This window comes from Oryctolagus cuniculus, chromosome 1 (genome assembly GCF_051225735.1).
Source record: "Oryctolagus cuniculus isolate XC-2025 breed Fujian yellow rabbit chromosome 1, ASM5122573v1, whole genome shotgun sequence".
NCBI lineage: Eukaryota > Metazoa > Chordata > Mammalia > Lagomorpha > Leporidae > Oryctolagus > Oryctolagus cuniculus.
In genome coordinates, this window is record NC_142867.1 from 74,515,539 (window position 1) to 74,541,293 (window position 25,755).

General features: G+C 39.1%; 1 protein-coding gene across 24 annotated transcripts in view; it reads right to left on the minus strand.

Annotated features, from left to right (window-relative positions):
• Nucleotides 1–2,619: 2,619 nt before the first annotated feature.
• Nucleotides 2,620–25,755, minus strand: part of DLG2 (discs large MAGUK scaffold protein 2) — a 2,253,656-nt gene continuing 2,230,520 nt past the window's right edge. For 22 of the 24 annotated variants that reach the window (XM_051821188.3, XM_089332011.1, XM_051821160.3 and 19 more), the window contains 6 exons: nucleotides 17,160–17,210; nucleotides 16,072–16,173; nucleotides 13,248–13,420; nucleotides 11,084–11,193; nucleotides 4,947–5,038; nucleotides 2,620–2,794 (listed from right to left, as the gene is read on the minus strand). In XM_051821188.3, the coding sequence (XP_051677148.1) occupies nucleotides 2,688–2,794; nucleotides 4,947–5,038; nucleotides 11,084–11,193; nucleotides 13,248–13,420; nucleotides 16,072–16,173; nucleotides 17,160–17,210 (635 nt within the window). In that variant the 3' untranslated portion in view covers nucleotides 2,620–2,687. Of the gene's footprint in view, nucleotides 2,795–4,946; nucleotides 5,039–11,083; nucleotides 11,194–13,247; nucleotides 13,421–16,071; nucleotides 16,174–17,159; nucleotides 17,211–23,793; nucleotides 23,836–25,755 lie in introns of all 24 variants that reach the window. The other 2 variants (XM_051821155.3, XM_089332096.1) reach the window with 1 other exon arrangement.

Sequence of the window (25,755 nt, forward strand, 5' to 3'; positions counted from 1 at the left end):
TAGCACCAGTCTGGCTCCAGGCTCCAAGTGCATTCGCACCAGACGTAATCTGGGTAACTTTCAGGCCATTTCCACACAAGTCATCAGATTTGCTGCAAAATACACCAGTTCATTGGAGCCATAGAGACCTCAACATTGGGCAGCGCAAGACAACACAACAAATGGACGTGTAAATTCTACAGGAAAAGACCCTCTCACCAATTTGCTTGGTGATTCTTCAAGCAAATATATATGTATATATATTTATACAAATCTACATAAAAAATCAGTGCAAATGCCAATTCTAATCTGGAAGTATCTGCACTAGAAAATAAATAATTATATTACTACAAAACAAAGGGTTGGTGGTTCAATTTGATTGTATGCAGCCACAGCAATACTATTAAATGGAAAGCACATCACACGACCTAAGAAAACATCTACTCATTAATGACAGTCCTTTAAATAAATGGTTGCATGCTCAGTTGAGAAACCAAAGAAGTTATCATGGTGGCCTAAAAATAGAGCTGGGATCAGGAATGGCATTTGAGTGGCAGAAAACTTCAGGGTGCAATATTGATGAAAGTAGGCCTTTACCTGAAAGTGGCAAATTGCAGACATGAACACATCTGTAATATTTTGAGAACTCTAAGGAAGTCTGTGAAAATTTAACTTTTGTTAGAGGGAAAATGCATTGCTAGCCCTTCCATTGGCAAAGGCAGCCTCAAGATTGTAGTCAATGCATAATTTTGCTGTTTTTTTTTTTTTTCCTGTGTGTGTGTGTGTATGTATGTATGTGTATGTCTGTTTTGGTGACTACAGCCAGGCAGACAATGGTATTTAGTGTGAGATGAATAACCCTTGATTTTGGAAAGAGACTCTCATTCTGAGCTCCGATGTTCTTACTGTGAAGAAGCCCCATCACTCTGATGGCTCTATCTCTTGCTCTCCTACCCCAGCCTACATGCTGGTTTGCTGCACAGTGTGGCAGAATCCCTGCCAGGTCTTGATGTACCCCAGAAATAAGGCGATGGGGCTTAATCTGGGCATGCACAGAACCCAGAGTTGAGTGGTTATAGAAATCACGGAAAAGTCTCTCTCTAAACACCTTGGGCAAAAGCAATGCTGATATTGCCATCAGCTCTAAAGTGGGAAACTAACTCTTCTGGTTCAGTTTATAGGCTTTGGGAGGTTTCTTTTTTAAAATCATCATAATTATAATTATTAAAAAATAAACTTGGTCCAGGCGCAGCCTCAAGGAAGGCAGTTCAGTTGATTAAGCTCAAAGTCATAATTGTCTTTCCTTGTGGTTCTATCTCTTTGCTCTGTACACAGAAACAAAAGTCTGCACCCCTTCCTCCCCTCCCCCCACCATTTACTTCTCATCTCTCTCTCTCTCTTCCTCAGAGAAACAGTGCGTCTAGGGACAGGTCTCCCCATGGCTCTAATACTGTCTCGGGCTGTTAGGAAACTGTCACTCTGTGAAACAAAATGATACTAATCCTAATATAATTACTCACGGTTGGCCAAAATACTACATGATCTCTTATGAACTGTATGTAACTAAGTAGGAACAAAGTAATTTCCAACTATTTATGTGGCAGGCCCAGGTTACTTCACTAGAGAAAAGTAAAAACGTCCCTTTAGTTAATTTGCATGAGATTGTTTCTGAAAGACCACCATCTTAAAAATGCGTTAATCAAATGTCTTCCAAAAAGTTATCCATGAGGGCGACTCATGAAGGGATGTGCTCCACGAGAGTGTACCACTGGTGTGGAGGGGAGATCATAGGCAGAAGTGAGAAGTCTTTGTCAGACTGGGGAGGAACTTAGGTACTCTTAATGGATCATTGGCAACAAAAGGGAGAGTGCAACTTTCAGTCCTTGAATTTGATCATCTGCTGATAGTGCATACATTTAGTCTTTCAATTAATTAGTCTTTACAAAATATTTCACAAAACTTTTTTAACCTATAGAAATTCGTTTCTATACATTTAATATATTTTATTGTATAAATTATTCTCATCTTTAGTGCCTTCTTTCAGTTTATAAACGGCAAAATAGACAATCAATAATCAAGGCTAATCCCAGGTGGAATCCCCTCCTCTCAGTGAGGTTAGTCCTCCACACACTTTGTGAATTTTATGAAATGCTCGTCTTTGCAGATGCCAAGAAAACTACACACACTTATCCTTCCCTGATAGTATGCCGTCTCCAAAAGGACTCCTTTCTGTTTTCCTTCTTTCTTTTGCTTGTTTAGAAATCAAAGGATGTGCATAGTTATAAAACTCGAAGTGTACCAATTACAGATGTGGGTAATGGGAAGGTTGGTGAGGTTCGAGTGCTGGCAACTTTTCTTTAAAGCAAAAAACACAGAGAGCTCAGCAGCTAAATCAGCTCTGGACATCTGCTGGGGTGAGGAGGCTGCCCGTGTCGTGGGCAGAAAGCCCATCAGAGGTTCATCCCTACACCTGGTACTTTGAGCAAACCAAGGCCTTCCTGCGTACTGCAATGTCTTTTCTGTCCCACCCTTTGGCCCCTCCTTTTCCTTCATGGCTTCACACAGTTTGTGTTGTACATTCATAAGAATTCACATTGACTGCAAAAACATAAATGCAACAAAAACATAAAAGCCTCCAAGTAGTAATATTATATATATTTTGTTCTCCTAAATGCTCTTCTGTCGTTGTCAGAGGCGCAGTAGCTAATTTATAACTTCTCCTTTGAGGGAATCCAGATGAAAGGCCCAGATTGCTCTTCAATAACAAGCTTGCATTGGTTATAAATATCTTCTAAGGTGTCTCCTTGGACAATAGCTACAATAAAAGCAAATGCACTCAGAGTTAGGAATCATTCTCTCGGTGGTAAAGAATGATCATCATTCACATTGGCAGAATCTGAAAGAACTCATCAGAAATCTTAATACTACATTTTTAGGAATGGAAAAGAAAATTCACATAAACAAGGTCATAACAATGATCTAAAGAAATGATTTCAATGCACATCTGCAACCAGCCATAACTACATCACTGTCTTTGCACTTCTACATCTCTGGTTATAGTTATGGACAATGAATCATTCATTGATTTAACAAATATGCTATAGGTGCTTGCTGAGTCAGGCACTGAGTTAGGCATAGATCAAGCTTCAGATTAAAGGCTCCCTGTGTAGGCCGGCGCCGCGGCTCACTAGGCTAATCCTCCGCCTAGCGGCGCCGGCACACCGGGTTCTAGTCCCGGTCGGGGCGCCGGATTCTGTCCCGGTTGCCCCTCTTCCAGGCCAGCCCTCTGCTGTGGCCAGGGAGTGCAGTGGAGGATGGCCCAGGTGCTTGGGCCCTGCACCCCATGGGAGACCAGGAAAGGCACCTGGCTCCTGGCTCCTGCCATCGGATCAGCGCGGTGCGCCGGCCGCAGCGCGCCGGCCGCGGCGGCCATTGGAGGGTGAACCAACGGCAAAGGAAGACCTCTCTCTCTGTCTCTCTCTCTCACTGTCCACTCTGCCTGTAAAAAAAAAAAAAAAAAAAAAAAAAAAAAAAAAAAATAAAGGCTCCCTGTGTAGCAAAGAAAGTGGCCTTATGGTCTCACTACTTTACTTACTTTGGCAGGGGCAGAAATTCAGATATTTTACACTCAGGGGAAATACTAAGGGTTTTGGAGGAAACTGTAGTAAACTTCCTTAGCCCCCAAAGTATTTAACAGGAAGTCCCATTCATTCTCCAAGTAATCTGTTAAATTGAGATTTTTTAGCATACATGGCTATTCATATTGAGAACACTCTATGGTAATTATTTACAAGAAACATAAAAAGGAGGAAATATAAACTGTTAAATTGTGTATTACCTAAGGAATCAGTTGGAGTAACTTAAATACATTCCATATTTCCTTTGAACAAAAGCTATCTTGTAGACAACTTTCCAAAACATGTTGGCATTATCCATATGATACCAGCCCTTTAAAATAGTCACTGGAAATGGTTTAGATGGTCACAAGCAACCCTAAGAATATTCTGAATATTGCATTTTATTCCTGAAGCTAAACCAGTGGTCAAGGTGTACATTGTTTTGATTTGAGTTTTCCTACCTGGATATTCTGTTTAGGATGAAACATAGCTCATATCTTTGTTATCAATTGTAACTGTACTTAGTATTACCTGATTTAAAAGATTTGCAAACTATTAAAACATTGGCATATTCCATATTCTGAATAAGATAAGAAACAAAATGTCTAATTTCACAGCAGATAGTTCAGGAGGAAAGTTCTTGTTTCTAAACCACAGAGAACTGATTGTAAGGCAAATTCTACAGTTTGATTACTTTCTGGATTTAATCAGTGGTCCATGAAAGAATATAAGAAAAGCGAGCCCAAGGTAGCTGGGAGGAAAAAAAAAATCTGCCTCTATTTCTAAAACATCATGTAACCAAGGACATATTTAGCAAGGAAGAAAGTTTGCATTGAGATTTGATGCTGAATTCCCTGGACCACAGAGAAATGTTCTAAGCATCTTGTTGAAGTGCCACTTGATGGCAATACAGACTGATAAGCAATGGACGTGGAATGGAGGTCCCAAGACCGCTCCTCAAGGATAACTGCCTTGGACACTGCCCATGTTGAGTCCTAAAAGTTTCTTTTTCAAGTTTCCTGATGGTATCAGGGAGACAGTTTAATCAGGTATCAATGCCTAAAATTCTCGCCATAGCAGAGGAAAGCTCAGGCACATCTACCACTCATTTTTTTGGGCAGGGCCAGTGGGAACAAGAAAGGGAGCTAGCTGCAGCTGAACTCCAAGAAAAGAAAATTCAGTTTTGAGGCAGATGAGTGAAGCAGAGGGAAGCTCTGCACAGGACACTGAGGGCAATGATTCTTGACAGCAAGGTGTTAGGGCCCAGGTATCCCAGGCCCAGAGTCCTCTCTACACCAATTGTCAGATCATTTTTCTCCCTTCTCACAGTACCAGGGAAAGAAGTCTTACCTGTAAAATATTCTCCAAATTCTTGTTCTAGCTTAATTGCTCGATCATAGGTTTTCTTGGCTTGTTCCTCTGTTAGACGCTTATTCATTTCCCTGGGAAATGAAGATGTTGTATTAGAACACAAAGGGAATACACCCAATCCTGAACAATTAAATGCAGAGCTAAACAGAAACCTGTGGGAAGCATAATGTCATTTTAGCTGCAGCTTCCTAGCCTTCACACAGGACTCCTTTTTGTCAGCATCCCTTCGGCAACAAGGACGCTCTGCCCAGGGAAATCACTCTCTCAGAGGATGGTCTCTTGGATGGACGCAGAATCTGCCTCCTTATGATTTGTAATCATTAGTTCCTGTTCTGTCCCTTGCAATCTACAGAGTAAGGCTAGCCTTCCCTCAGACAGGCCCTAGCATATTTAAAGTGCTCATGTGTACCCTGAGGATTTCATTTCCACAGAAGAAACTTTCCTACTTCCTTTATCTATGCCTTCACTGGGTATGATTTATAAATCTCCTTTTCCTGGTTATCATTTGCTCGACTTCATTCCGATCCATCGCAGCCTTTCTCCAATGTTGGACAGAATGGAAAGAAACATTCCCAGCATGGTCAGAGGCAGGAGGAGAGATGGAGGGAGGGGAACAGAAGGTATATTTTAGACTGCTGGGCCTCATCACTCTTGAGAGAACTGTTCTCAGGTCACATCCTTGCTTTGATCTCATCATCCTTAGATAGTGCTGTTCATCCTCAATGTGTTTTTGGAAATGTGTGGAGTTGAGAAAACACACAGTGATTCCAAAGAATTACAGAAAATGGAGCAGGCCCCTTAGATACGTATATCTTCCAGACCAAAAAGGCATTTTGCAGGGTTTACTATTCCACTTCTGAGAAGGCAGGGCAAATCTTAATAGCAACAAGAGCCCTGAACTCCCTCTGTTTTTATAACCAAATGTCAACTCCAGGATCTGCTGAAGGAGGATTGAATTAAAATGGACACAGAATAGAACAATCACAAGTGCTGGCACTGACGTATTTTCAAATAGATTACAATCAAGTGATTTAGTCAAATAGTTGGTATAAAAGAATCTCTGATGGCTACTTTATTTTTGTTCTGATAGGAAAATGGGCTTTAACAGAATATGGCTGGGATTATTTGATTCTATCAGTCTGTCAATTACTGGTGTATCATTAACTATATATAAATAATGCTTACATCATTACAAGATTATTTAAATCCAAACTAGTCTCAAGGGCACATCAAGGTAGAAGAAAAATGGAAAATTCTCTAGTTCCCTCCAAAACCTAATCTACGGATTCCTAACTAGTGGCAGCTTTATCTCTTCCTGATCTTTAACAAAATGTTCAGCCAAATGCAAAAGACATTTCGATTGGTCCATGAGTGTAGGCAGGTGAAGAATTTCTGAAAGCATTATTGCCTTGCATGCTGTTCAGGAAGCTAGAGATCTGGGTCTTACTCAATTTCTTTTTCAGAGCAAGACACGAAGCTTGATGTAATGAAGGAACTTTTCTAAGGTACATTTAATAAACAGTAATCAGGGGTTAAAAACCTCAAGGTTTAATTTTTTTAAACAAATTTTTGACCAAAATACCCATTGTACCAAGACTAGGTATTTTTTTTTTTTTTTTTTTTTGACAGGCAGACTGGACAGTGAGAGAGAGAGACAGAGAGAAAGGTCTTCCTTTTGCCGTTGGTTCACCCTCCAATGGCCGCCACGGCCGGCGCGCTGCGGCCAGCGCACCGCACTGATCTGATGGCAGGAGCCAGGTACTTCTCCTGGTCTCCCATGGGGTGCAGGGCCCAAGGACTTGGGCCATCCTCCACTGCACTCCCGGGTCACAGGAGAGAGCTGGCCTGGAAGAGGGGCAACTGGGACAGAATCCAGTGCCCTGACCGGGACTAGAACCTGGTGTGCCGGCGCCGCAAGGCGGAGGATTAGCCTAGTGAGCCGCGGCGCCGGCCAAGACTAGGTATTTTCCAAAAGAGGCTTCTTTGGAAATAACTAACATATGACATTAGAATCATTTTGGATGCAATGCAGAGGAATGAAATATAAAGAAGTGGGAATTTCCTGGCCTCTCATTGCTAAAGTCAACTCATGTCTTGAGAGGGAATCTATGATCCTTCTCCCAGACAGTCCTCGCCCTGGAAGCAAGATGCCAAGAGAAACCAAGGGAAACTTTCCATACGAAGATGGTGATTTGCTTCAGGTGTCATGTGGTAATCTAGCTCTCGATCTTCTTAAACTTGTCCATGTGATCTGTCTTCTCTAAATTCCTTTGGTTTCCCAAAGACCTCGTTTAGCTTTTTATCTCATCATATATGAATTTATTTTGTCTCCTTGCCTAAAATGTGAGTTGTTTATTTGGCACGGAGCCTGGGTCAACATTTATTCATTGAATGATTATGTGAATGAATGACTGAGTAAATGGGGAACTAGACAAATAAACACAATTAAGATATAGTTGAAAACAGATGGAAACACAGGGCATCCCAGGAGCAAGAAGAGAAAAGCAAATCGAAGGTGGCAGGGTAGAGACCCAGGAAACCTTCTCATTGTCATGGGAGGCAGGAAGAGAAAAATGTCTTCCACACATGCCCTTGGTTTTATGCTCATCAGAACAGTCAGCTATATATGTGCTAATAACCTCTGTGGTTTGATGTGGAATGATGCGCTTGAGAAACAACGTGTGTGATGATGTATCAATGCCTAAATGTGACAGCTGCCATGCTTTTGTTCCAGCTGACCTAGCATTCACTCCTTCCTGGGGAATGGACAATTCATACCAGCTTTACTCTTGAAGTAAAGCCCCGGGAAAGAGTGAACCGTAAAGTAAACATTCAGCATTTAGTAACAGAATTGCAATGGTCTGAATGTCACTGTCACTGCACTTGAGACCCATGAATATGGCTGCAGCAAATTATGCCACATTCACTGTCCTCATTGCAGAATCCAGCCTGCAGTATGTTTAATTTTCCTTGGTGATAAGTGGCTGTGACAGTTCCCTAAGGCCAAACTGAATAAGTTATCTCATAGTTATGGAAGGAAGTAGACCTTCTCCTACTGAGCGCCAGATGGGACTGTCTCCCAATGTCACACTGGACCAAATGTGTCACTGCTGTTGCTCCTTCAGGCCTCACTTCCCGGGGAGGCCATTTATCCCACAGTCTTATTTTTCTGTTTCTGAAACAGACCTTTAAAATGCTCTTCCCAGGAGGTGAAGACCATTTTTCTTATACTTCTTATTAATGTTAACATTACTTACAATATTTGTGAGGCTATTTACAGATTATAAATCATTTTAACATAATGAAATTTGTGGTTGCTTAATTTACTTTGTGCCATCACCAACACAGCAAGCTAAAAAGGAGAAATTTAACTCATGCTATTGGGATAATAATATTAAAATCATTATTTTATCATCCATATATATATTTTTCTACGTGCCAACTATGAGCAAAGTTCTTCACATTATCATTTAATATCCAAATTCTTGGGGCTGGAGATACTATCAGTGAATTCTGGTTTTATTTTTCATTATGATAAAAGTTCTTGTCCATGTTTTATTTATGGAAATATATTCAGATTTAAAATGCATCTCTGGCAATTTCCCCAGAGATTTATTTAACTATTTAACTTAGTTCTCTCTGGCTGCCATTGCAGCTACTGCAGTTTGCTCTGCTCCTGCATCCTCAGAGGTGACACAGACAGTTAGCTGATACCCTCTGCAAGGAATTGCTTTCACCTCTGAGATCAGATAACTTCTGTTTCTGTAGTCTTTCCATAAACACTATTCTCCAGTACTCTGTGGTTCATTCCTGAATGCTATCAAAACACTCTGTGGTCCTGAGGCCCAAATGGGGACAGTAGTTGAGCAAGGTTCTGGTTATAGACACATTGCCATTATCTCTTGCATGTTTTTGGAAAAAGGTGCTGTTTATGTGTATACAACGATGAAATACTTCACTCCTTTATGATAAAGTAACTATATATTTTATAATAATTATAATATTATAATTGAGTACTTACTACATGCCAAGGATGTATGAAGTGTTCTATATTCATGATCTCATTGTTTAATCTTTTATTTATTTATTTATTGTATTTTTTTTTTTTGACAGGCAGAGTGGATAGAGAGAGAGAGAGAGATAGAGAGAAAGGTCTTCCTTTTGCCGTTGGTTCACCCTCCAATGGCCACTGCGGCCGGCGCGCTGAGGCCGGCGCACCGCGCTGATCCGATGGCAGGAGCCAGGTACTTACCCTGGTCTCCCATGGGGTGCAGGGCCCAAGTACTTGGGCCATCCTCCACTGCACTCCCTGGCCACAGCAGAGAGCTGGCCTGGAAGAGGGGCAACCGGGACAGAATCCGGCGCCCCGACCGGGACTAGAACCCGGTGTGCCGGCGCTGCAAGGCGGAGGATTAGCCTAGTGAGCCGTGGCGCCGGCCATGTTTAATCTTTATGCTAGCTCTATCAAGTCCTTATTAATGTACCCAGTTTAAGGGTTAGGAAATAAATCTGAGGGAAATCAAGCAATTTGCCCCAGGTCACATAACTGATCAATAGCAAAGCAAAGACCAATCCTAACCTGATTAATTGACAATTCTCTGTCGTAGCCACTTTGCTCTGCTACTTTCATCTACTGCACGTTTACTTTTGTATGAGTTTCATATGCTGACTTTCTAGTCAGATCATGAATATCTGTCCAATTTTCTTTTACTAATTTCTGAAGGAAAATATTTCACAAGTCCTTTGAAAAATAAAAAGAACAAGGAAAGTTTCTGAGTCATATATTTTTCCTTTGTTCATAAAGGTACACAGGTATATGAAGCCGTTGGTTAGATCGATAGGTTCTTTACTATCCTGCCACTAAGAAAGCTCCCTATTAAGAACCATAGTCTCAGGGCTGGGCTGGCACTGTGGCGTAGCAGGTAAAGCCACAGCTTGCAGTGCCAGCATCCTATATGGGTTCTGGTTCATGTCCCAGCTGCTCCACTTCTAATCCAGCTCTCTGCTATGGCCTGGGAAAACAGTAGAAGATGGCCCTAGTCCTTAGGCCCCTGCACGCATGTGGCAGACCCGGAAGAAGCTCCTGGCTCCTGGCTCCTGGCTCCTGGCTCCTGGCTTTGTATTGGTGCAACTCCAGTTGTTGCGGCCATCTGGGGAGTGAACCAGCAGATGGAAGACCTCTTTGTCTCTCTCTCCCGCTCTGCTTCTCCTTCTCTCTCTGTGTAACTCTTTCAAGTAAATAAATAAATCTTAAAAGAAAAAAATGAACCATAGTCTCTCTCTATATATAAAGTTTTAACCAAGGAACATTAGATTTCTACTATAAAACAAAGTGAACTAAATGCCAATAGAAAGAGACTAAAATTTTGTCTACACTTTCTAAAGAAAAAAAAAACCCACAAATTTAAGAGTTCCCTATGAAACTGCTCTCAATTCAATGATGATTGCTTCCTATCATTTGGAAACAAAACGAAAACCAGAACCAAATCAGCCTACCCTCAAAACAACACCACTGGGCCAACGCTGTGGCATAGCAGCTAAAGCCACCGCCTGCAGTGCTGGTATCCCATATGGGTGCTGGTTCAAGTCCTGCCTGCTCCACTTCTGATCTAGCTTCCTTCCATTGCCTGGGAGGGCAGAAGACCCAAGTCATTGGGTCCTTGCACCTGCATGGGAGACCTGGAGGAGGCTCCTGGCTCCTGGCTTCAAATTGGTCCAGCTCTGGCCATTGAAGCCACTTTGGGAGTTAACCAGCAGATGGAAGACGTCTCTATCTCTCTGTCTGTGCCTCTGCCTCTCTAACTCTGCCTTTCAAATAAATATATCTTTTTTTTTAAAGCAGCACCACCAAAAGCTAAATTGAAGCAAATCAAACAACTTGTGAAAAAAATCAAAAAAATACAAATCAAGAACTATCAGTGAACACCTTTTAAGGAACTACCGATGATGTGTTTCTAGTAGTTCAAATAAAACCTAATGTATCTTTAAGAAAATGGGAATGCTTAAAGCTCAACAATGGCATTTCCCATTTATATACATTTGTGACAAAGAGCTTTTAGCAATCTCGGGGCAACTGGAAGTTAATCAGACAATGGCTTCTAGTCCTTTCTACTTACATCAGAGGTTCCAGAGACTTGGGCTTAATGAAGATGGCAATGGGATAAAGCTGGGCAACTTGTAGCCGCTTGATAGCATTTCCTGATACATCAAGTATACAGTGTTTGCCCTAAAAGAAAGAGAAGAAAAACATGGAGTGAATTTAGAAAGAATGGCCATCACCCAACCACAAGAAAATAACGTACACATGTTTTAGAAAAGGCTGGAGATGATGGATTTTTAAAGGTTGAAAAAGATTCACTGTAAAGAGTGAATAATAGTTGATATGAAAGCATAGGGTCTTCAGAGTACTTGAAATAAGTAATATTTATTAGCTCCTTACTAAGTCTGCCACTGGGCTAGACATTGTACATGTCCTCTCTGTTACCTTTATCCTCTTACATACATGATATGAAAGGGAAGACAATTAGCCACATGTTATTTAATTGAGTCTATTCTCATGAAGCTCATATACCATCTCTGAAGACAACAGGAGAAATTCCTAAATCGATGAGGTGGGTTATTATCAACTGTATTTTTGCAGAAGAGAAGACTAAGGCTTAGAAATATTAACTAACTTGCCCAAAAATTCAGGTTCAAAGCCAGGTTTTGAGCACCCACAGGATTGTTGTTTGGGATAAATAGAAATCTCATTGTGTCATCCTAACCTGCATTTAACTTGGAGGAACGGTAATCATGGGGATTTGGAACAATTTCATAAACATTTGCTGAGTGCTTCAGGTGTAATCTGCCCTTGATATGCTGGTGAAGGACAGACACAGAAAGAGTTACTTTAAATGTTATATGGCTAAATGCTGAGAGAGGAGCTTGCACAGAGCATGTAGATTTCTTGTTTGTTAACAAATGAAAACCTTATTACATTATAGCACACCTCATTTAACTTGGCTTCCACTGCCCTGAGTGCTCAAAGAACTGCTTTATAAAGTATTTCTGGAAAAGTAGATACATTTGTCACATCATATTCTACCTCCTGGAGAGAAATGGCCTAATTACCCTGAGGCTAGATTTACATGAAAAGAGAAAAAGACATTTTATGCAGATAGCAACAGTCCTAAGTCATTAATAAGGGATAAAAACTCATCTGTAATGGCCATATGGAAATGAGCAGAGTTCAGTGACTATGTGAATTCTTATATGAGAAATAGAGCTAGGATGGCTTGAGTCTTTATCACTTAAGGGACAAACTCCAAGTTTCTACCAAGTTTTCAAGCAGCTATACTTAAAGCACGAATGCTATTTGGTTATTCACTGGCCAGCACATTTCACATTAACAATGGCTGTTTCTATATGTCCAAACAGGAACGTGGATGTAATTATCTAGGATACTGACTAGAATCAGTATCCATATTGATTGAGCCCCATTTTTGAAAGAGAAAAAGATAGGTACAACTTACTGTATTTTTGGATAGACATTAAAATTTCCAATTAAACTTTCTTATCAGTACATGAAAAGTGGGGAAAAGTTACATCACATCAAGTCAACTCAACAAATTTTTTTTTTTCCTGTGAAGCTGGTTTTCTGTATTCATAAACAATAGGCTCTCTGTTCAAGCACATCCTAAAGCCATGTTCAAGTGCCTCCCTAGTCTATCCTCTCTTAAGCATTCTCCTCTTTTCCATGCCCTGAAATCATCAGTTACAAGAGAAATGGAGCATCTACATGCCTTCTCTAAGTTGGAACTTCTGCCAGCAACAAGCTAGGCAGTCCTCCTTATCAATCATGAAGATTTCAAGTTTTCAGAGAGATAAACAAGAAACTCCCTCAAATAACTGTGGATCCCTTTCTAGGCAACCCAGAGTAACATATCTTCCTTTAAAAAATTCAGCTGTGTTTACTAGTGCTTAGTGTTTACTAGTGGTTAGTGAGTCAAGGACAAAGCAAATCCCCACAAACTTCATTCTATTAATTGCCTTTAGGTTTACCATATCCCCTTACTCCTTACTCCCTCCAAGTCATCTTTATTGTCATACTTTATTGAGATTAGAATAAAGATACATGACATTGCACGAAGGTTGATTCTCTGCTTAGATTTCTTAAAGAATATTTAACAAAAATTTACAGCTGCAATCAGGAAAGAATAATGATCAAAAACAAAAACAAAAAATGCAACCTGCACCTGAAAACCTTGTTTCAAGGTACTATATGAAAAAGAGAGAACATACCCTTTCTGCTACAAATCTCACAGATTGCACACTGGTTCCATATAAATTGTCATTGTACTGGCCAGCTTCTATAAACTTGTGCTCTTGGATGTCTTTCTCCATTTGTTCTCTGGAAATGACGAAGTGATAGTCTCTGCCATCCACCTCATAGTCACGCTTTGGCCTTGTGGTATCTTTAAGATAAAGCAAAACACAACGAAATTAAGGTGCATTTATAGTCATAAAATTTATTTACACCTATTTTCTCCACTGTGCCTCAACACAGATCCATGGATATATGTAACATGATGGACCATGATATATAAATAGCAACTGAAAACATCATATACTCCCATCATAAACAACTACAAGAGTAACAAAATATATGGAACAAACTATTTTCAGGCAGTATAGGTCTGGGATCCTTGACAGTGAACTCTACATTCATCCCACCCCTCTGATCAGGTGCCATTTCCAAACACAGTGTTAGCAGGCACTGCAGGCCAGCCGGAACTGGGCATTTAAGATCCCAGAAAAGCTGTATTTTAGGAAGTTATTTAAGACCTACTCTAGAAGTCCCTTCACAAAGTCTAAAACTAAGCCACTACTAGAATAAGTAAATTATTGTCTGTCAAAGAAAAAATTTAATATTCTGTAAAGGAAGATAATAAAATTCAGACTCTCAACTATATAGTATCATGATGTATAGCACACACAAAAAAAGATTCTGAGATAAGGATAGAAGCAGGAAAATGTATCATAACCAGAAGTAAAACATAGTTAAAGTTATAAATATATTCTGTGCTTTAAAATATATAAAATAAGAGAATAACTACTAAGGTGAGACTAAAATCAGCAACTCTATTCAATCTAATGTTGTTAAAAAAAAGGGAAATAATCTAGCAATATGAATTAAAAAAAAGTTAAAATATTTCCAATTTTGGACTCAATACTTTCTTTTTGAGACTATATCTTAAAAATGACAAAAACTTTGAATGTACTTTTATTGTTTTACAATATTAATAAGTAATAATAAGGCCGGCGCCGCGGCTCACTAGGCTAATCCTCCGCCTTGCGGTGCTGGCACACCGGGTTCTAGTCCCGGCCGGGGCGCCGGATTCTGTCCCCGTTACCCCTCTTCCAGGCCAGCTCTCTGCTGTGGCCAGGGAGTGCAGTGGAGGATGGCCCAAGTCCTTGGGCCCTGCACCCCATGGGAGACCAGGATAAGTACCTGGCTCCTGCCATCAGATCAGCGCGGTGCGCCGGCCACAGCACGCCAGCCTTGGCGGCCATTGGAGGATGAACCAACGGCAAAGGAAGACCTTTGTCTCTGTCTCTCTCTCTCATTGTCCACTCTGCTTGTCAAAAAAAAAAAAAAAAGTAATAATAACACATAACTATATTTCAGTTATAATGTAATGAAAAATAGGAAAAAGTCAAATTGTCTATACATGAAAGATTACTAATTGGAATAATAATTTAAAACAGTCATGCAAACTTTAAAAAAATGTTACGTGAAAAAGGCTATGTGCAATCTTATGAAAAATTGCACAAAAATGAAAGGGTAGATGGAAATCAACGAAAATATTAGCAGTAATATCTCTGGATATTGTGTGAAATTCTGTGTACTTTTTATTATTTAACTTGTTTTTTAGCATTGTTAAGTTTTGTTCAGTAAACATGTTTATAATCACAAAATTGTGCTGTTAATGAAAAAGAGAGAAGAGAGTGTGCCAGGCAGAAGGGAAAGTAGAAACAGTGCTTAAGGATTTTCTCTTTTTCTTCTGTTCCTCTCAAAGTGGGAGATCCAACTGGAAACTTTTCTATAAACAAATTAATATTTCATTTGTTCTTTCCTATCTGAAGACCCTCCCAGGATATGTTCTATGGTAAATCTCCCCCAAAGTCCTTGCTGAGAACTGTTTCATGAGACACAGAAATCATCCTAGTCTCTTTGGTCATGTACTGTTCACGTATAATTCCCTGTATGCTTAAGCATTCCAGGTGAAATTTGTAGTATTGAAACATTAGAGGCACTTGTAAGCCTAAAACTTTTAAAAAGGGGGAGGGAGGGAGGGATTTATTGAGATTAAATTTAAGAGCTTCCTTATCTGATGAATTAAAAATTTCTAGTAGGCTTGTCTGCAAACATAGGTCTCCATGCTTTTCTATGTGACATAGTAGGGGCGGGTGAGTGAAGCACAGTAGTGGTGGTGGTAGAGGGGAGAGCTGGAGCAGACAGAATCTTCTAGGGCAACACTCAGAGGGAGCAGGAGATCTGATGGTTGTCTATAAAGGCAAAGAAAGCAGATGAAGGCCTGTAATGGCATTCCAGGTATATAAAAGCCATATCCACCTTCTTGTCTTCATCCTTCCAAAACCCAGGACTGACAAAACTCATGGGAAAAGCTATTCGGTCTTGGGTTTGACACATGACCTCAAGTCATCTTGGGATGATTTTAATATATAGCTTTATTTCTGATTTTTCTCATCCTATGGAAAAAAGATGCTTCAGTGGCATTTCAATAGAAGTATAAGGAGATACTAGGTTTTAGGCCTATCACAAATCTTATGCTGTTGTAAATGCTAGGGGTTTAACAAAGATCCACCTTGCCTTCTAGGGGACTGCAGTCAGTTTGAAAGAACACTATTACATTTACTGGAGAACCATTTATGGCAGCTTGGATGAAAAGTGTTAGGCACAGAAATTTTAAAAAGCATTCAGATAATAGGCAATGGATGGCACATGAATCACTGGAGAGACGACTGGAGAACAGAATTACGTTTTATCATCTCATAAAGAAATCAAGCTTTTTATTTTCCTGGAAGAAAGAATGATACTTACGTGGCACGCAGGAGCCAAATTTATCTGGGAATTCAGATATCAAGTCATCATTGATCCGATCCTTCATGGGGCCCAGGATAATCACTGGCCTCGTATAGTTTACTGTGGAGAGGAAAAGGAATATGCAGGTGAGGAGAAAGACTTGGAAACAACTGCAAAACTGCCCTGCAAGGGTGATTCTAAAGGCAAAATTGCCAAATGGGAAGAAATACTCAAAGCATTGTTTTTATAGATGAATTACCCATGCAACCCTGCATAGACAAACTGATGATTCGATGTTGGCTGTGCTTATTTTCTGGAATTTACTAACAGGGAAAAGCAACTGCAGCGTCAGTGTACAGAAGGAACCATTTGGAGGAGTTTTGCTTATTCTCAGGTTATGCCTACACAATGTCAAAACAACTGAATTTAGTCAACTGAGTGGGAGAAAAAAAAGAATTCGACCCAGCTGTTTGGCTACTGTTCAGACAGATTTTTAAAAGCAATTGTTAGTAGTAATGAAACCTTATGCTTTTATAGTTTCTTTTCCCCCTCAGCTCAAAATACTTTCTGTACTCTGTTTTTTTTTTTTTTTTTTGACATTTTTTTTTTATCTGGGATTAAAAGGAACTCTAAATTTCATTACAACTTCTCATCTGATGCTTCAGTTTTCTCCACAATTTCATTAGCGTTTGTATAAATGCCTCCAGGAGAAAAGAACTCGGGCTCCCGGAGCATCTACAGATAGCAGGCAACTCAGACGTGTTTGTGAGGAAGTCCTTCTCCACACTGCGCTGACATCAGCCTCCCGGGAGACTTCATCCAGCAGTCCTGTAGCTGGGCCCTTTAGGTGACTCAGATGTTCTCCTTCCACTGAGGATTACTCATCTCGAGGGCTGCTCCATCCTCGTGGGAGCTTTGATTGTCCATGCAGGGAAGCTGGTTGTTTGATAATACAGACAAAGAAAAAGAGAGCAGGGTACAGTCTAGGGGCAGCTAAGTATCAAGCAGAGTTTATTTCCCTTAGCTCTCCAGTCTTGTCATCTTTTGATGGTGTCACCTGTTATGGCCTGGAAACCAGGAACCAGAGTGCATGCCGGGACACTTACTTTCCTGCCTTGTGACAGGCTCATAGGAAAGAATGAAGTCTTCTTGTCCTCCTGAGAAGAGAAGAAAGGAGAATTACAGTGGCCTAACAACCAGTCGTATACTACAGCTACAAGCCCTGCTCTGAAACTCAGAAAATTGACACAGTTGAGGGTTAATTTTCCTTTCTCTCTCTCTATTTGAAACATTAAAAAAAAATCCCTTCATCTTCATAAAACTCTTCAGTACTATTTTAGTGCCAGGGGATCACGGTGCCATAACTATCAGTAATAACTGGCTGCTGGCTATCTGCAGCAGAGCAATGACCTGTGCGACTGCTTTCTGTCTAGTGTTGAGAAATGGAGCACCACGACCTCTATACCAAGATTTGCTTCCTAAAATGAAGCCCTTTAGATAAAGGAAAGGGTCCTTTGCCATAGTTTGCTGCTACATAATCAGAAGCTCTATACCTTTTACTTCATTTATTTTATTTTTCCAAGAAGCACACTGTTCAACAGCAACTGCTGCTTCTTTGACTTATGATGCAAAAAACCCATCTCATCTCTGTATGTTATAGGACACTAAGGACTTTAATATTAATTCATCCAAAAAATTACTGTGGTTAATTGAAGAAGATCAAGAATTGAAGAATGCCCTACATCATTGGTTATAATTGTTGCTAAATCATGCCTTGAAACTTCAGAAAGAGAACTGAGGAAGATAGTGTAGTAAAAGTGTCAGCCTCTGTCCAGTGCCGTTTGTTACAACCTTTCTGATTCAGGCTGGGCCTCAAGTCAAATAGCCATGGAAAGTAAATTGGATTTCGGCAATTATTTTTCAATAAGTTTTTTCATCCAATTGGTGAGCTAATTGTTCATGGAATTAGCCTGATTCAGCTGCAAACTCAGGAGGGTCTGTTCTAGTAGTTTCATTAGGTCTATTAGTGACTAAACTTTGTGTCTGCCAGAGGAGATAGCGGAGGAAGAATGGAATATGAAGTGTTTTTCTGAAATCAAAGAGCAATTAACTCCATTGCTGTATATTCTCACCACCCTTGAAACACCTTCACAGTTTGTCAATCCCAGGTTTGCCTTCTTACGCCTCCCCATGAGACTGTGAAATCCATAAAGGCAAGGTCCGATTTCCATTCATTACTGTGTCCCATGGCCAGGCTGAGTGCTTAGCACAGACAGACGTCAATGAATTCGCATTCTGATTTCAGTCCTGAGAAAAGGGATGAGCAATGAGGCCAAAGGTAGATTCTGCTTTGTGTTTCTGTCAATACGGTCATTTCACTTTGGGCAGTAAGGTTTTCTCTAAAGAGATGTAACACTCCATGCTTCCACACGAACCTCTTTCCAATAGCCTTGGGATTCACTCTTATGGGACATTCTAACGGAAAAACTTAAAATAAGATGTTTGATGTAAGTGTGTATAATTTGTGATCCAGAAAACTAGGGCAAAGCATAGCTTTGAATAATTTTGTTAGAGTTCTATAGTTATTTGCTCATCCATCACTTTTGGTTTACTTCTCTAATAATAAAAGGCATTGATTCTGGCTCAGAGCAGGAGTTGGAAGATAACAATGGCAGCTTCCCTATGTCTAGGCCCATCCCAGTTCTTAAGATCCAGTGACAGTGAGATTCTGTGTAATGCCCAGGAAGCCTGCAGGGAAGCTGTGGAGGTTGACATTACATAATTGCTGTGCATTCAGCACCATAAACCAATTTTCACTTTCATGCTCAAGAATGAAAAGGCCTCTGAGGAATGGGAAGAAGACAAAGAGGTGGAGAAAAAAAAGTCACAATAGCAAAGCAAAGCAAATTCATGTCTGTGGCTGTTGGCAGGGCTTGAGGGGCTTTCCTATCCATTGGCTTCTATTTTTCACAGCCATTTCTTGAGCTCAGTGTTCTGATTATCCTTGTTTTATGGATGAAGAAGCTGAGATTCAGTAATGTTAGTGAGGCCTGTTTCCTAAGCCTGTAAGTAGAGGAGTCAAGAGTTTGAACCACATCCTTTTCTGGAGTATATTGCATTGTCTCAAAAGGGCAAGAGATGTGGAATTCTCTGGAGTTGGGGGGTAGGGGCAGGACTTACAAATCAACAAAGGACGCAGAGGCAGGGACAGAGATAGGAGCTGAAGCCAAGCTGGAGTCACTGAGAGGCCATATGGTGCTTGATCTGAAAACATCAGCTTTTATGTTTTATTTTTTAATGTTGCTATGTCATCTCCATAAAATCATCCTTAGTAGTTTTTCTGTTTTTCCCTCAGGAGGTTTGGGACTTAGAAATAACAGCTGACGAAAGGTATAGACTATTTCTTGGTCTTGTTTTGGCAACCGCAAGGCTGAAAGTGGAAGAGCAGCACGGAGCTGCATGTGGACCTCTGTGGCTGTCAGAGATTTGGCAGAGGAGGCTGTCACAGTCTCCATCAAACACTTTATGTGTAAACTGGAGCAAGTCACAGCGAGACATGTTCAGAGAAGACCCTAATAAGCTTCCATTAAAAAGAGAGAATTTGCTCTTCCTTAGAAATTCTTGGAAACAACAGAAAGAAGGGAAATAAAGACCAGTGGCAGTCCACTTCACATTTTAAATTCAGTTTTTGGTGTCTGCATGCGGTGATTATTAAAGAATAAATTAGGTTCTTAGAGTCATAGAAGGTAAGCACTTAAGGTCTGGAGTTTACGTATTTCCTAGATGGCAAGTGCCCAGTGCAAGTTGTAACTCCCCCATTCTGTGCCATTGACAGACATCTGCCTGTGCTCCTGCTGAGCCTCAGTGTGGCCTCAGAATATTTTCACTACAACTCTTCAGGCAGGCAGCTATTACTTATTGGTCAGAGTTGGGTTCTTGATTAAAGTCTGTTTGCCATGTCTGTCCTAACCCAAGCTATTCATTTTACATAAGGGAAAACTAAGGTTCAAAGGTTATTGAATAATTTCTTAAAAGCCACAAAATGAATTAGTGGCTCTGTGTCTCCATAGGATATTGGGAAGATTAAATTAGTTAACATACATGAAGGCTATAAAACCTGGTTCAGTACTTGGTTAATGCAATACAAATGTTGCTGTTTGAATTAACCTGATGGGCAATATGGAATGGCTGCAATGGACTAGGAAAAAACCTAAAGAGGCTTGAACTGAAAACTATCTTAAGAGAGAGTGAAAAATATATGAGATTCAGAATGAAAAGGTGTTGGTTGGAAATGCAGTGCTTTTACCTATGAGTGATGAGTGTAGCCTCCGGGATCTTAGGCTTCCTCACATGAAAAGTAACATATTAATGTAAGATGTGTCTAAAAGTCTTTTGCAGAAATCAAATGAGATATTAGAAGTAATGGAAGACTGCATTATAAAGACTAAAGAAGTGAAGCCATCCAAGGGCTATGCTTGGAAAGAGCCTGTGCACCATCTTGATTGACTTGAGCTAAGAAGTCTGGTTTCTTCTTATCTCCACACACTAGTTTCACTGAAATCATTTCTTTTAAGGTCCCTGTTTTGGAAATCCTATTTACCTGGTGAGTACCAAGTGTGAGAATGGCAATCTTCAGCTCCTATACACTTGATGCTGTAAGAGCTTTACTAAGCTTTGAAGATGGCAGATCTTCAGGGGTACTGATTTGTCGAGTCCCCATTATTCCTGCTTGATATTTATGAAAGGTATAATACAGGACAACCAAAAACACAAGGCTGTAGTTTACTATTTTATTGATAGCAAAAATAAAATCTGAAATTAATCCCTAATCAAGATAGTCTTGAGGTGGACTTTTGCAGACAATGCACACTGTAACTGACTACATTTTAGTTGATGATCAATCAAGATGGACTTAAGAAATTACTCTGTAATCCTTGAAATGGTGCAACAAAGGTGTGAGCTACTTATTAGAAATTAAGGCTTGTGTGCATGTATGTGTGTGTGTGGGTGCCTCTCAGGGAACAAAAGAGACTTACAAGTAAGGTTGCCATAATATGCAATTCCAGGATGCAGTATGAATGGTGCTCTCTGGATTGTGAAACACAATCCTGGGCCTTTATTTCTCATCACTGACTTTTTCCTTTTGTTTGTTTTTAGCCATTTTGTTTCCAGAGTGGACATGCAATGATTCTAAAAGTGAAATACAGCACTTGGAGATTAGTGAAAAGAGAATGATTTTGTATTTGTTTATATTGCTTTTCATAAGACACAAAGTAAATTATAATTACAGCAAAAGCTAGGGATTCACTAGAAAAATGTAGGTATCTTTAATTTCAGAATCGGTACACTCTGGAAAATATGTCTGTCCCAAGCCTCTGTGCCTTTTTTTTTGTGCCACTGCCCATTTCAGATGGTTCCATCTTTATTTTCCTCACTGACAAGTGCCTCATAATGCTTAGCTCCAGGGTTACCTCCTCTCTTAAACCACATCTGATGGACCCAGATTTCTGTGCTAGTACCTGCAACACTTAATGCACACTTGTCACTGGTTGATCTCCGTCTTTCCCACATATATGTGCTGAGATCCAGAGTTAGCTGAGATTTGTATTGAGTTTCACGGTACCTATGAGGAGGATCTGGCATATGAGATGCCAGATGAGTATTCCTCTGTAATCCTATTTCTATCCCAGAGGAAAAAATGCCTCTTCCTTTACTTCTTTGTAAAGAAAAACTAAGTAGGTCACCTTCTGTAACCTCAGATATGATAAAACCCAATAAAGACGATTAGATTCTGATTTTGTCTTTCTAATATCTCAGAATTCATTTCCAACTCTTGTCATTCCTTATAGATAATTCAAGATGCTTGGAAATGTTTCCTTTAGTTACCAAATAAACATTTATGTGCACCTGCTCTGAGAGTAGAAAGAATTAATTATTGCTATCATATTGGAATATGACTCCAAAAACTCATAAAGCAGCTGAAAGGCTTGTCCCATTTTATAAATTAAAGGATTTTGGGAAAAATATTTTAACCATTGAAATAAAGAAGATAGGTCTCCAAGAAACTCCAAAAATGTGTGATTTTCAAAGAAAGGCTGAAAGAACAAGGCATGATATTTTCCTTTTCTATAACTGTGTCTGCTGGATAAAAGTAAACACTTGAGAGTTAAACACTGAACATTGAAGGAGTTAGTGTCATTACTCTTTGTGAAACCCATCAAATAAGTTATATTTTTAGTTATATTAAACTGAGCACAGTTCAAGTATCAGGAAGGAAAGCTTTGGTCACTTCTGTTTTGGCCTGTTTTCTTGGGTTTGAAATCAAATGAAAAGGGAGAATGTAAATTTCTTTTTCTTTAATTAGGATAGTCATAAAATTGTAAAAATAGGAAGAATGCAAAAATGTCAAGGACCATGTTGAGAACAAGAATGCTTTGGGTTCTTTTATCAACCAGACTTTCATCAATACTAAAATCTGGTGGTTCTAACATCAAGGGTATTATATTATGCTTTTTTTTTACATTTTAGTTTTTGGTCTATGTCTTCCTCCTCCTCTGGTCCCTACCTCCATCTGCCATCTTTCCTCTTTAGTATTTCTTTTTCATACTTCTACCAATTTGATTCCCCAAAGCTTTTTTCAAAATCTAAATTACATTGGCCATACTCCAAGAACACTATTTGGCACTCTGCCTCAAACAAGCATGGTTTTGTAAAGTACCATGCTATAATGGGAAAAAATACCCAGAAAGATTCTAGTTTTCAATTAATACAATATTTAAGCAGAAGAGAATACCACTTTGTGCTGTTGTAGCCATGGGTATTAGTCATCGGGTCTACAATTTTCTAATATCTTTGGCAATTACTTTTTGGGTAACTTTTTTTTACTAAGGAGTATAAACTAATATTACAGAAATTATTCCATAGACAATATATACCTCTGTTAGTCACCAAAAACCAGTAAGAAGGTGGTAAGAAACCATGAAAACTGATCAAAAGGATGGGCTTGGTGTTTGGTGAATATTTTCACACATTAAGCAAATGGCTTGAGGTGACCAAACAAAGGGCAGAAATAAATTTTAAATAGTTACCTACCTTTTCAGTTAAGCTTTTTGATCCAAGAAGATTTGCTTTAAAAAAAAATGTGAGTTCCTTCCACATTAGAGGATGAAACTTTTTCATCACTTTCTCAACCGCCAAAAGACTACAGTTAGTTACTTTGTAGTATCTACTCTAAAATATTAATCAAGGAGAAAGTGATATAAAAGATTCACACCTGGTTTAAAAGGAACACTGTAGTTTATAACGATTTTTCTTTCAAAGAGGGAACCGGCAACAGAAAGGAAAGGACAAAATCAGAAGGAAAAATAAAACCATGATGATTTTTCAATTCTCCGGCAGGAAGTTTAAATTGTTTTGAGAGATAAAAGGTCAAAAGCCATCATGTTGAACTTTCCTTGTACCTTTTCTCTGAGAATTGAATCACTGGGTCACAGCTAACTGAGGTTGCAATTACTTATTAGCAAGAAAGCTATTGCTTGTGCAAATTACATAAGGGGGCCACTGATGGCCCTAGTGTCTTTTGTGTCTTTCCACATCAAATGATAATTTCATTTCAAGCCATTTGCTTTAGATAAGGATGATAAAAAGCAGCAATTAAAAAACAACAAAAATCTGAAATGACCACCACAGGCAATGGGGCAAGTGCAAAGAAAAGAACTGCAAACCAAAGCAATAACTTACGGTAGCTACTTTCGCTATCGCTGGCATTAGAAGAAACATGTTCTGCAAGAACAGCACAGCAAATTAAAGAGATACCAAGCATTGGAGAGCAGCCAGAACAGAAAAGAATACACTCATGCAAGGCTACTAGAAATGTGAGCGAAAGGCAAGTAAAGGAGGCAGAGAAGGCTGCACTAAGAAAACTTATGCAAGATAAAGGAGATGAAAACTTTATCTCAATTTTACAGGAAGCTACTGCTTGATTGTAATTACTTCTCTTTAGCAAGTGAGGAAAATATCTTTAATTACCACAAAATAATGTCAGTGCAGGTATTTTGAAAAGAATAGATACTAGGACACATTCACATAGCTCTGATTTTCTGGATCCATGTCACAAAGGCTGGTGTGTCTACACTGAATGTTTTCAGGATCGTCCAGTGAGTAGGCACTGCTTTCTCACTTCTCTGTTTCAGTCTTTAAGTATTTTGCAGGAACACTGCATCTCAAACTGCCAATTTATCCCAGAATTTTTTTTCTATTTAAATATTTGCCAAACCAATTTTCAGGATGAAAGGATATTCTTGAAGATTGCTACTGCTTTAGTGAATGAGTAGCAAATCTTGGAAGAAGAAACTAGTCACTGAAAAATGTCTTCCTAATCAGTTCAATATTTCCTTGTTTGTATTTTAAGATCCATGCTTGGATAGCTATTGGATTCTGGAGGAATAGAACAGGCAGGAGACAAATGGCCTGATACCCAGCAGAGGGCCTGACTTCAAGTCATGCTGAATGACTTGCTTGTGCAGTGATATTCCAAAAGCTTTTTTTTCATACAAACCCAGTTTATCTAACGTAACAGGGTTGTATTAGTCATAAGCCAGAATATGTGCTTTTACTTCCAAGTCATTTTCTTCCATCTAATTTAACTATTTATTAAGGTATAGAAAATAAACTCATCAGTCATTAACATCCATGTATGTCATTAATTAAATGAAACGTGACTATTTGATTTCTTAAACTCATTAGCAATTACTTTAACTTTTTAAAAAAGTGACAACTGTGGTACATTTTTAGAAAGAGAAAAACATGGTATTATTCTCTAACAGTAAAAAGGTATTTTAAAGGGTGTTTGATATTGTAGATTCTTTTCAAATGGATGGATTAGTTTTAGAGCATGAAACTAATGAAAACCAAAGCATGTGCTAAATTCACAAGAATAACTTCTCTTTGCATTGGTTTCTGGCTAGAACTGCATGGCTAATCTGGGCACACATTTTACAAGTGCAAGGGTACACTAGGCAGTGTGGTCAAATCTGTGCAAATCTGTTCTCTACTACAGCAAAGAAAGTTGAGGCACCTACTTAATAATGGTATATTTTTGTGTTTATTATTATCTTAAGGATTTAGAATTGAGACTTTGTTTTTGATTTTTACTTTTAAAATCTGCTCAGTTTTTTAAAGAGTAAAAAAAGATTTAAATATTCTGGATTTAAAAGGGCATCAGTCATATTTTTTATGCTCCAAGAGCAGCTACTTCTTAGTGATGTTCATTATCAATAACATGTAAAAATGCTTCTGTTTTCTCTCAAATTGGAGATTTATTAATTCTCTCTGGTGGTGCTTGATGCTACCCAGATAATGTTGAAATCAATATTTGCATTTCAGCTACTAATTCAAGAAAAAATTCCAATCACATTCCATATACTGACTTAAAGATAAAGTTTTCATCTTTAAGGAGACAGTACTCTTTATCAGATTTTGTTTTCTACATATACATTTTTTTAAAAAGTTCTCTAAATTAACAATTCAAATTATGAAAGGCATTATTATGCAGGGTTATATAAACAGCCTTTGCAAACAAAGTCCAGCTCGATGCTATTTTGTTTTGTATAAATGAAATGAATAGCTTCTATAAATAGTGCCCATAGCTTTTAAAATTAAAACAAAAGAAAAAAATTCAACATGTGATACAGTTGCAAAAGA